The sequence below is a fragment of the Lichenostomus cassidix genome, chromosome 2 (assembly GCF_008360975.1).
Source record: "Lichenostomus cassidix isolate B80296 chromosome 2, HeHo_3.0, whole genome shotgun sequence".
Classification (NCBI taxonomy): domain Eukaryota; kingdom Metazoa; phylum Chordata; class Aves; order Passeriformes; family Meliphagidae; genus Lichenostomus; species Lichenostomus cassidix.
Genome location: NC_139482.1, coordinates 126,939,876 through 126,952,067, shown reverse-complemented (window position 1 = coordinate 126,952,067; position 12,192 = coordinate 126,939,876). Strand labels below are relative to the sequence as shown.

At 42.1% G+C, this 12,192-nt stretch overlaps 1 protein-coding gene across 2 annotated transcripts in view; it reads left to right on the top strand.

Annotated features, from left to right (window-relative positions):
- Positions 1–12,192, top strand: part of PIP4P2 (phosphatidylinositol-4,5-bisphosphate 4-phosphatase 2) — a 37,358-nt gene that overhangs the window by 11,970 nt on the left and 13,196 nt on the right. The window contains exons 1-4 of one of the 2 annotated variants that reach the window (XM_085053173.1): positions 1,426–1,637; positions 7,549–7,697; positions 9,050–9,156; positions 10,898–11,021. In XM_085053173.1, the coding sequence (XP_084909299.1) occupies positions 1,532–1,637; positions 7,549–7,697; positions 9,050–9,156; positions 10,898–11,021 (486 nt within the window). In that variant the 5' untranslated portion in view covers positions 1,426–1,531. Of the gene's footprint in view, positions 1–1,425; positions 1,638–7,548; positions 7,698–9,049; positions 9,157–10,897; positions 11,022–12,192 lie in introns of those variants that run through there. The other variant, XM_085053175.1, reaches the window with a different exon arrangement.

The following is a 12,192-nucleotide window of genomic DNA, read 5'->3' as shown; positions in this document are numbered from 1 at the left end:
TCTGTACTTGTTGAAAACTGGGCATGTGATAGAAAAATCAAGTGCTAAAGATACAACCTGACTGGTCATATTTACAACATACATTTGACTTGCCAAGGTCAGCCTTGCAGTACCTTATCAAAGAGTTTGGGGCACAAAACAGAAATCCTCACAAAAATAAAACGTTGTTAAGTATTGATTTGGGCTTGAAAGTTATTTTGAAGCTGATTGAACACTGAAAGCTCAATATAATTTATACTAAAAAGGCATTTTGCAGGTTAGTTACCACATTTTCCAATAGAAGAGCAGTTTGCCATATCATTATATTCAGAGTTTATTTCTGCAGGATATTAATGTTCAAAACCACAATTTTGTCCCAGATGAGAAGTTGATTAGTTCCATATTACAGTTAATAAAGTAATAATTATTGAAATCTTCGAAAAATAAACCCCATTAGCCTCCATTTAATTCAATGTTTTGATTATTTCTCATAGACTCTCAAATACATTAATCTGTTTTTGTAGAACAGTTTTCTGTTCTAGATTTCCTAGATTTATATATGAAAAAAGCTCCCGCAGAAAATTTTCAACACGATGCAGGAAATCCTATGTTATTTTATAAACTGTATTATTAGAGAAGGAATATGACCAGCTTGTGGGCTTTTAGGCCATGATCTCCCCTTTACCCAGTTCTTATAAAAACATCTGCCTTCTATGCAAGTCGTTTGGAACAAGGAGTGGCTTGGCTGTGGTTAATCGCATCGTGGGGCCAGTGCCGCCTGGCAGCCGTGTCCGCTTGGGTACAAAGTGCTTATCTCCTGCCACCCCTGCAGCCTGGCACTCGGACCGACGGACAGCAGGACACGACACACGGGTGACAAGCATCAGTTTTATCTCAGTATGGTCTGAAAAATTCATCACGGAAGGCTATTTTCCCTCTTTGCCAGAGACTTCCAGATGGTGCCCGACTGGGCTGTCTAGCAGAAAGAAATTAAGTCCTTCCGTCCTGAGAGAGCTCAGTGGCACCAGGGGACAGACAGCAGCTTTGATTTCACGTAGGTTTATCTTCTCACGTTTAGAGCTCCCTTGAAGGAGCTGTCACAGCTCGGTGAGTGCCACCTCAGTCCGTCTGCATCCCCAGAGTCCTGGGAAAGGCGACTGCTTCCAGCTAAATCGACTAGAGCACTTCCCTGGTACTCATGCCAGTATCCAAACACAGAGCTTGAAAAACCCTTAACAAAACCAACAAACAAACGGGAAAAAAACACACAACTCAACAAATGCACTTTTAAAATCATTATTATTTTTTATATTTATTTACGAAAGAAGGTTGTTAGTTTCTCCCGCAGACACCGCCCCCGGCCGGCCCCGCTCATTACCCCGCGCCGGGGGCCGGCCGTCCCTCCTCCCCGCCCCGCCGTCCCTCCTCCCCGCCCCGCTCTCATTCATTCCCAGCCCCTTCCTCTGCGCTCCTTCCCCTTCCCCGGCGCCGCCGGCCCGGCCGCCTCCCCGCCCCGCGCCCGGCAGCGGGCAGGGCCCTCCGCGCCGCAGCCATGGCCGCCGAGGGGGTGGACGAGCGCTCGCCGCTGCTCTCCGCGCCCGGCTCCGGCAATGTCACCCCGACCGCGCCGCCCTATCTGCCGGACAGCAGCCCCCGAGGTAAGGCGTCGCCGCTGCCCCAGCGCTGTGCCGGGCCGGGGCCGGCGGGGCGGAGGGTGGCCCTGGCGCTGGCGCTGGCGGGGACGCGGCGCCTCCGCCCGGTGCGGCCGTGCAGGGCTCCCCCCGCCTGTGGCTGCGGCTATGCCTGTGGCGGGGGGCGGCGGGGCCGGGCCGGGGCTGCCGGCGGGGGAGCGGGGGAGCTGGGGGAGCCCCCGCCCCGCCCCGGCGCCGGTGGGGAACAACAGGTAACGCCGCTCCTGCCGGGTGCAGGCCGTGCTCCCCGCCGCGCTCCGGCCTGAGCGGCTCAGGGGGAAAAAGAAATTAAAATAATTGTTTGCAGGGGCAGAACAAGCCCCAGCCGGTCTGCTTATTATAACTCGCTCGCATGCCGCAGCTTGCACGGTAATTGTTGGACTCGGCTTTCCCCATTAATTAGGAGCAGGATTAAGTGGAAGATCCGGAGCTGAGAGCAGCTCGGCTGGGCACGGGCAGCGGCGGGAGGGGCGCAGCGCAGGAGCTCAGCAGCTCGCCATCGCCGCTGGCCGCGGCAGGCACAGCCCAGGGTGCCCAGGTGTGGTCAGCGCCTGCCCGGGCAGTCGCCTTGAAATAACGAAGGGGCTCGGTGCAATGTGGTAGTTGAAGTCCAAAACCACTAGGATGTCCTTGCAAACACGTTTCAAGGCCATAGCTGGTTTTGGCTTTATTTTTAAAGCAAGTCCGGTACTGCAGTTACAGATCTGTAGTCGTGGCATAATTATATGGTATTATGTTTCTTGCACAGACTCAGGAAAATCATCTTGTTGATCAATACTGAATATTTAATAAGTAGGTGAAAAAAATTACTTAGAAAATGCAAATCCGGACGTTATCAAAGTGCATTAGTAGGGGATTTTTTTGTTGGTTTTTTGGTTTTGGGTTTTTGGGGTGGTTTTTTTTTTTCAGTTAAACGTTTTAGACCAGAAATTGAGGTGTGGAGAAAGCTGAAGGAATGAAGACTAAATAAGATTAGGGTAGCTTTGCTAGCAGTACCCTTTAAAATGCAAGATTACAATTCTTATCTCAGCAGCTCCAGTGTGCTGGGCTTTTCTTAACGATTTGTATTAACTGTATAGATTCATGCATGTAACTAGAATGAGTGAGCATCTGTCTGTTTTGAATGATGTTTAAACTCATGGAAAGCTAGTCCTCTTTGTCTTGATGTGAAAATATATTTCAGTGAGGGCTGTAGCTGGTGTTGACTGTTTACTTTGATTTGAATTGGACAAAGGAATATTGGCCTAAAAACCTAAAAACCAGCAGAGACTGGGGGCTTTGGTTTTTTTATCTGGAATTTATTTGCAATCAATTTGTGTAGTATTGGCATCATCCCCTAAGTAAAAAAAAAAACAAACCAAAAATGATCCATACATCTTCCTTAGTTTACATTCTAATGTTTGATGTTTTTTTCTTAGTGATCCTTATCCTGTAAGGATAATTACTTTTGCATACATTTCAATCTGTTGTTTTTTGGGTTTTTAAAAAAGTCTTCATAAAGTTAAAAAGTAACGAAAAGGCATTAGATCAGTGACTCTCGTATGAACCTAGGGTAAAAACTCAAGACCTGGAAACAAGCTAGACCCTAAACGCTCTTTTCAGTTGGTAGCTATGACCTCCTGTGCTTCAGTGGGCATGTGTTACTGGTGATAACTGATTGGGCACCTGCAGTGGGATGTGGTGCTTGAGCTAAGTGGCTTGTTCCCAAAAGTGAGGAGGAACCAACCATGGAGCTTTCTTCAATGTCCAATATCTCTTGTTAGATCAGTCTACGAGCAAACATACTAGATAGCACTTCAGAACTTCTCTACAAAACTCTCAAAGGTAGCTGCAGAACAGGATTTTGCAGAGCTGTGACATAGGCCCAGTAGCTCTACTTCCCGTGTTCTTTGGGCTTTCCTTAGTAAAAGGATCCATGCAAGCTAAACCACCTTTCCAGCTAACTGGCAGTCTTTATCTCTCTCCCTAGCACAAGGTTAGACTTAGAGGGAAGAAGCATTCTTGTGGAAAAATTGGATTTGCTTCCAAAGCAAACTCCTTCTGCAGAGCTTCCTTGCTTAACATCACCTGAGTGGTGTGGAGTGGTAGAGGAAGGATGAAGAAGCCCTTTGTGTCAAAACTACCACCTGAATGTACATGAATATATTTATCTCTGTAATTACAATTATCTGCTCTGCCCAGTATGTTGTCCTGAACTTTAGAGAGACCATGGTTTGAAGGTAGCCTTCTCTTCCCTTATTGAGCTGCAGCTGAGACCCAGCTGACCCTTTCCTCTGTAAACTGGTGGATGGTTGGATCCTAGTAATGGCTCAGTGTTTGTTCTTAACGATGGAAGCAAGCAGGAAAAATCTTTTCAGTGTGAATGCAGGCCACAGGATTTAAGAAACTTTTTACAACATATGCAAAAGGTGGGATTGTCAGCTCTGTTCCTTGTAATAGGGTGGTTAGTCAGTGCTTTTTTGTTTGTTTTAGGGTTTTTTTGGCTTTTTCCAGGCTTTCTTACTTCTTAACAACCTATCTCTGACATCAGTCACTTAACTTTTTCCCTTTCCCACCCCCTCCCAAGTCAGGATAAAGAATTTTTTTAAATACTTATTTTTATTTTTTTTTTTTTAATAATCAGATAAAACAAACTCATTTCTGTTTGACCCAGGTAGGCTGCAAGTGGTTCTCTGTGGTTTCCACCCTTCAGCTACCAAGGGAGGAAAGTGCACAAGCACCACAAGGAATTTCTCAGGTTGCAAATGGGAAATCTTCCATTTCATCACTGTCCTGTGGGGGTGAGGAGGGAGTCAGATGTACTGCATGGTAGGGCACTTCGCTAATCTTGCTGAACTAATTACTGTTCGATTTTTAAATATTTTTTAATGGAAAAAGATTGATAATATAGCTGTAAAGTGGTATGTCAGCAGCAGGGAATTCAGTATCTCATTAAATGTCTCCTGGTGTGTATGTGAAGCTTGCCTACCACCCAGTAATATCCAGCATGACAGACCTTTATGAACTGGTTTTACATATTATAGTTAGCCTGAAATTCAAGCTGTCAAAAAAAAAAAGACATACCAAAGTATTTTAATGTGCTTTGAAACCTTTCTATTAAGGGGTAGTGAGCAGCTAACTCTGAGACAATGCCTTTATTTTCCTTTTCACCATCCCCCACTCCCTTACCACCTCCCCCAATATACTTTTCTTTCCACTTAATTTTGGTGGCTTTTGCTGGTTTGTTTTTTGGAGCTCTTCAAAATGAGTGTTTTCTTTAAGCATGAAGGTTGCAGTGCCAAGATACCTCATGCTTTCTGCTCCATAGCAATTGTTATTTGCTGCAGCACGGCTCTGAAAAGCAGCCATTATTCGCTTGCTATCTGATATTTGCTGAGCCAGCAGGACAGGAACAGCGAGGCTGCTTACCTGGAAGCCAAGCAGCTCCAGTGTGAGGCTGAAGAAGTGGCTGGCCCTGTGTCTAGGGGCTCACACATCTCAGTTAACCAGCTTTCCAACTCCTAAGAGTTATCACTTGGAAATAGGGTATAGAAAATTATGAATGTGTAGAAGGTATGGTTATCAATTTTTAAAGTATTCCAGGATCACAGAAGGCTGAAATGTTGGTGGTTGTATGTCTCTTTTCACTTTCTGGTACCCTTAAAGGTGTTGTTTGCCTTTCCTTAGTACAGCTGCCCTGTTTCCAGCTCATGGAATTGACAAGTCACACTTTAAATGGAGAGGACAAAGTCAAGAACTTTTGTAAAACAATTGTTGCTTTTCAGAAAAGCAATATTAAAGCTGAGAGTGAACTGCTGAGGTGTCTTGACAGAGAGTTTGGTATTTAGTCTTTTGAACATGCCTTTTGTTTTCTGGCTGCCTATTCCCCTAGCCAGAAAGTGTCAGCTGCTCACTGCAGGAGCAGTTAAGCAGCCTGCTGACTGCCAAAACCTCCTTGCAGCAGCCTTGACTTTGCCACTGTGGCTAAGACACTGCTGTCCCCATCATCCAAATATCTAACCTGGTTTCTGGAGAGCTCTGGTAGACTTGAGCTTGTTTCTAGTTGCCAAAGTGTGTGGGTTGGGGTTTTGTCTTGTGTGTGTTTGTTTGTTAATGTCTTGTAATGTGTCACGTCCTGCATGTGGCAGCCTTACTTAAAATAGGGTATCACAGTACTGCAAAATACTATTTTTTAATTTTTCTTTTCTGGATGCTGCATTTTTTCAAAATGTTTTTCCTCAGAAACAGAAGAAATAACAGTACTGTTACATGATATTTCTTAAGGATGTTGTTTTCTGTAACCAGTGTATCAGAGCTGAAGGTGTGAAGTTCACTTGCTCAAGAAATGGAGCATCAGTTTGTGTCATGACTTCAAAATTGTATTACTGCATATAAGCTAATTTTGTTTCTCATCTGAAATAATTCAAGTATATTGGATGTGATTCTGAGACTCTCAAGGTATCCATGCTTTTCCTGCTGCCTCTTTCAGCTAAAATCAAGCACAGGTCTGGGTCATATATAGACCAAGTAGCAAAGGGGGAGAGAGAGCACACTGAACAGCAATGCTGCTTCAAAGGTGTGTCATGACTTGGATCTGAAGGGCAGACAGGGTTTCTTATATCCCTCCAGCTTATGACATTCACTTCAAGACAGAATAAAGGAGTGATGAGTGCTTTCTTACAGGCTTAAATTTAATACTCAGGCTTGTCAGCTTTGATAGCAGCCTGTGATTTCCCTCACCACCCTCCAGCAGATACTGCTCTGTTCAATGCCGTTGGTAAACGGGAAGTAGGCTGATCTCTCATAGCTTCTCTGAAGATTTTATTAGCTGCTTGGATGTAATTTAAAAAAACAACTTATTGAAGCCCAAGGCTGCAGGGCATCAAACTACTAGTATTTAAAAAAGCTAAATATGAACTACTGAATATGTCTGTTCTATATTTGCTTACCTGAAAAGCCCTGAACTTCTTGATGAAATAGGTCAGTGCTATTATATGCCAAATAATTCTGGCGATAAGTTAGTGAGAGAATGCTGTGTTGAATTATTTTCATTCCATGGATTCTTAAACCTCAGAGGATCTTCAATGTTTCCTCCCTATTCTTTTGTGGGCTCAAGGCTGACAAAGCTGAAGTCTGAAGTCTGCTCTTCCACAGAGGCCTGAGACCAGTAAATCCTTCCCTGTGTTAGCCTATCCTAAGTGACTGAAGACCTTCTTGTGCATTGGTACTTTAGCTGCTGGACAAGAAGAATATCTGGAACCCTTAAAAGCAGAAGCTCTGAGACTTCAGGTCTTTTTCTTCAAGACAGCATAAATTTGTTGTTATACTCAAAAAAGAAGCATTTCATGCCACTTCCCTTCCAAGCCCTATTTTGTTAACAGGACTCTTCTGGGTTTTTACCTGTAGTATTTGCTAATATATGATAAACACTTGTCTGTGTTTCAGTCTTTTTAGATATTTGTGAGGGCTGTTTATGACTCTGCCTGTGTCTTGTTTGATTTTCTGGGATCTTTTTCTTCAAAAGCCAGTCTTTGGTTGCGACTAATCTGTAATAGGTTTGGGGTTTTTTAGTGTTTTTTCTCCTTGTAATTTCTAAAGACTTCAAAAAGTTGATATGAAGCTGAAGTTACTAGAGGAGTTTTGTTGGATCCAAATTACTGGTGTGATCTACCATGCGTTTGTACCACTGGTTTGCTTTACCTACAACTATGGATGATGTTTGTGTACACACAAGTTGTGGAGAAGAGGAAAGCAAACTTAGGTTTGTTCTATGTTTATACTAAACATTGAGATGTGTTGGTTTTTTCTTTTTTGAAGCTGTGACTGCTAGAGACAATATTTGCGGGAAGTGTTTTAGAATCCTCTGGCTTTTCAGCTGAGATTTCCTTGTCTCTTGCAGCAGAGCTTCCTCCTCCATACACTGCCATTGCAAGTCCAGATGCCAGCGGTGTTCCTGTGATAAACTGCCGCGTGTGCCAATCGCTGATCAACTTGGATGGCAAACTACACCAACATGTGGTTAAGTGCACAGTCTGCAACGAAGCTACGGTAAAATGGATTTTTAGCGTTTTTCTTTTTGTGAGAGGGAGTGGGGATGGAACTGCTGTCCTCACCTGGACAGGGTGGGTCCCTTCCTGCCTCCCTAAGGAAAAGGAGCAGCCAGCCCGGCTGCCGTGCGAGCTCCAGGCGTGCTGGCACGAGGATGGTCATAAGCACTTAGGATAAATCTTCATGCGGTAGAGCTGGCTGTGCAGGATGTCTCCTTCTGAGGAGGACAAAAAGCAAAGATGTCATTTAAGTAATTACTCTTCTGTAAAGAAGGATGAAATTGGTTTTGATGGGATGAAGAGAAATGTAGAATTGAGTTATTCTAAGAGTAGGAGAAACAAAGTAACTAACCCTCACCTCTCCCTGGATGAATGCCTTTCTCCTGAAATATTATTCAGTCATTTGGTTAGCTTGTAACAGACCACAATAAAACAACTTTGAAATGTGCAAGTCCGAGGTTCTTTTCCAGTGATCACAGACCTATTTGTTTCTCCTTCTCTTAATTCAAGTCTTCACTGTTTGGCCTCCTGCTTCTATTTTTTTCCTCCTGCCAGTTTTAGTTTTGGGATCTGATACTGCAGTGCTCCAAAGCTACTGCAAGGATTTGTATGAAAAACACTGGATTAGATTTATTAAATGGATTTATTATATGAAAAGAACTTTAAATTATGTCCAGAAAACAGGAAGCCTTGAAACTTCAGGAATTTTTTTTTTCACTTAAAAGAGAGAGTAGAGAACCTGCCATTGATAGTCACTTTCCCTGCCAATATATAATGTTTCAAGCCAAACAAAGTATTGTGCAGCTTTTGATTTGCTGTATGAAAGGGACATTGAAACTTGACTCCCAGGTTGGAGAAAGAGAATTTCAGTACAGTTTAAAATAAGATTACAGTTGACTGATGGCTACATATTCTCATAGTGACCAAGAAACAGACTGTGATCCTTTCACTGTTGAATAAAGCCATTGTACCAGGCAAGAAGGGTCATTTGATGTTTTGACTGGTTTTATGTTTGTTGTTTTTTTTTAAATATACCACTATTTAAGCTCACATTTAAAAAAAAGTGAACTGAAACCTTGAATTGTCATTGCTAAAATATGAATTTTTTTTTCCATGAGTTTGCAGAATTTCTTACTTGTTCTAATGAGGAAATTTTCACTTCTTAAGAAAGAAAGAAACTTCTAATTTTGTGTTGACTCTGAAGTTTCCTCTGTAAGAGGAAGTGTATTTCTCTGTTAGCAAGAACTTTTCACTGAAGTTCTTCTGCTTTATCATCCTGTTATGTGGAAAAAAGTGAATTGCTATGACTTCTGATGTGTGTTCTCTGGTGGTTGTGTTTTTTTTTTTGTTTAGCCAATCAAAAACCCTCCTTCAGGGAAGAAGTATGTTAGATGTCAATGTAACTGTCTCCTTATCTGTAAGGATACGTCCCGGAAAATAGGCTGTCCAAGACCAAACTGGTAAGAATAAAATACTCTGAGTGCCTTGAGATAGTTTTCTTTAAAACAACTGTTGTCTGTGTTGAGTATTTAAAATTAAAAGAGGTTCAAGCCCCAGTCTCTTTACATGGACACTTACAGAGCATTACTGAATTGCTACAGACACAGAGTGCTCGTGTCCATTTTGAATACATTTTTTTTAAGATTAAAGAGGAAAAGTTTCTTCATTTTCTTTCAGTCTCAGATGTGTGTGTCCCATTTTAGCTACTTCATAACTCAAAAATAATATACAGAACAACAAGGAAGAATATCCAGTTCTTGTTTCTGGAACTTAACATTCGTAATTTCTTGGAGATTTAGTTATTGGAAATACACAGGATACTCACTTTGCTAAGTTCAGAATAGGGACGCAGAGTGAAATGGGAGAGGGAGCAGTAGGTTGGCTTCAGTCCTGTTCTCCCTCTTAGCTGTGGTGAGTTTTCTTTCTCCTCTCAGCTCTCAACTTTAATGTACACACTTGTTATGAAAGAAGCAATTGTGTTTGCCTTAGTGATTGTTGTTAGTGTTGGGCTTAAGGTGTTAAAGATTCCACTGAGCTAGGAGTAGTTTGACTGTAAGTGGTGCAGCTCTAACAGGAGAAATGGAGAAGAAGGCTAAGTCTGCAGACACATGAATGGGAGCTCTATCCCACCAAGTGCTCTAGTCACCTGGTCTGTTGGCTGTTCTGGTTTGAAACATAGTTTGAGACTTGTGGGAATTACTCTTTTTTATTAATGCTCTCTTGGGGAGGACTTCAAAACATGCCAAAGATTTTCTCAGAACACAAAAAATGTTCATGGGATAGTTCAGTTGTAATATATCACATGGTTGGTAACTAAACTAAATCAGAAGCTCCTTAATTTTATTAAAATAATCTCAAAAGTATATATCTAAGCAGTTTCTCTAAGGTAGTCTATGTATTTGTCTTGTTGGAAACTGAGCAAAATTGGTGTACTTTGAAGGAGAGAGTTGGGAGTATGCCCTAAGTGATAGACTCCAGACTGAAGGAAAGCCATTCAGAATACAATTTTTGTTGTTTATGGAGAGAGATGCAATGCAAATTAAATATTACTTTAATTTTCCCCTTCACTTTTTTCATTCTGAGAAGTCTAATCTTCATTCTGTTTTGAGTTGATTAATTTGGATACTGTCATTCTTTACTGACAAACTGTATAATTAAACAGGAAACACATTGAACATAAAAGCAAATACTTAGAAACTTTTAAAGTAAATTGATGGCATTTAGTCAACCTGGGGTGGTTTTCTTTAATTTACTCAATTTGAATGAAATTTTTGCTGTACAAATGTGGATATACTGCTTATATTGACATGGTTGTCAGTAGTGTGGGGAGGAGAACTAGGTTATGGAAGATCCTTACTCTTTCTACATATTTCACATGGGTATGTTACATTTCAGTTCTCGAGCTTGCTTAGCCTGGGTATTAAGTTTTCATTTTTCTGAGGAGTGTGTCTGTCATATGTCTGCAAGTCTTTGTTCTCTATAGGGTTTAGACTTGTATGGCTGATGTTATAGGGAAAGAGAATATTTTTAAAACTGGAAACACTTTGGAGAGAGACCAAAACTGGGTGCATCATCTGTTTAACAAGTAGATTATAGCTTAAAAGTATAAAAATATTTGTAGTGACTGAGCTAATTGCTTGTACGCATCTTCCTTCTCTTTTGCTAGCTTAATTACATGTGTATCTAATGTTCTTAACACAGTAGACGCATCATTACTCTTGGTCCAGTAATGCTGATTCCAGAAGAGCAGCCAGCTCAGCCTGCCTTGCCAGTTCAACCAGATGGAACCAGAGTGGTGTGTGGGCACTGTGGAAATACATTCCTTGTAAGTAAAGCACCAGATTCTCCTTCTCGCCGTGCTATCCCTCAAGCTGTTTGTTGTAAGCAGTTTCGAGAGTGTATTGCCTCACTCTCTGGCGTCATTGAGGAAGTAAAAGTTCTTCTGTACTCATTGCAATGGATGTATGGCCTGTATTTGGTTATCTTTATATGTGTTTCAAGAAAACTTTTAACAGTCTTTCTGTGCATGGATAGATAAAACCCAAAGTCTGTCTTATTGTTTAGTGATGTGAGAGTGGACAGTGCTGGAAAAGAAGTTGAGCTTCCAGGTTCTGTGTAGGCTTGCAGTGGTGGCTGGGTTCTGCAGTGGCCAAGAGGGCAGTTCTGTCATTGCTGTAGGAGCCCCTGAAAGCTGCTGGTTATGGCACTTGATATTGGCATATCTGTATGTTGTTAGAGAACTGGAGGCTTTGGTTTATATGCAAGATTGACAGATGGTCCCATTTTTAAAGGGGAAGGATGCAAGAATACTCTTCTGCTGTTGAACTCTCTGTAGCCTTCTGAATGGACAAAGGTGCTGCCACACCTGAATTTTGATGGCAGGACACAAGTAAGCTAGCTTTGGCTTCATCATCCAGCAGTGATTGAATTTCTTACAGGTTTATGAGTTATAGGAAATGGCTAGATAAGGGGTACAGTTGAAGGAAACACATAGTCACAAGAGTGATGGTACATACCTGAAACAAAGGGTTATAAGATACATAAAGATCAGAGAATACTCAAGTGAATGTTGTGTGAGGAAAAAGGAAGCTTAGAGGATGCCACTCCATGTTGGCGTGTACCAGCAGAGAGAGAAGGGTTTGCTTGTGATAGGCTCTATAATGGAATAGACTTGTGCCTTCAAATCTTTGAGGTCTATGGATCAGTGAGGTGCTTTCATGGCTTAACCCCAGCTAGTAACTAAGCACCACACAGCTGCTTGCTCACTGCAAAAAACACCCAGCCCCCCTGCCCTGGCGGGGAGGAGAGTTCAGAGAAAGGTAAAATTAGTGGGTTGAGATAAAAATAATTTAATGATTGAAAGAACAAAAAAATACTGCTAATGATGATAATAATAATAATAATGAAAAGAGAGAAATAAAACCCAAGAGAAACAAGTGGTGCTCAATACAATTGCTCACCACCTGCTGACCCAGCCGGTCCCAAAGCAATGCTCA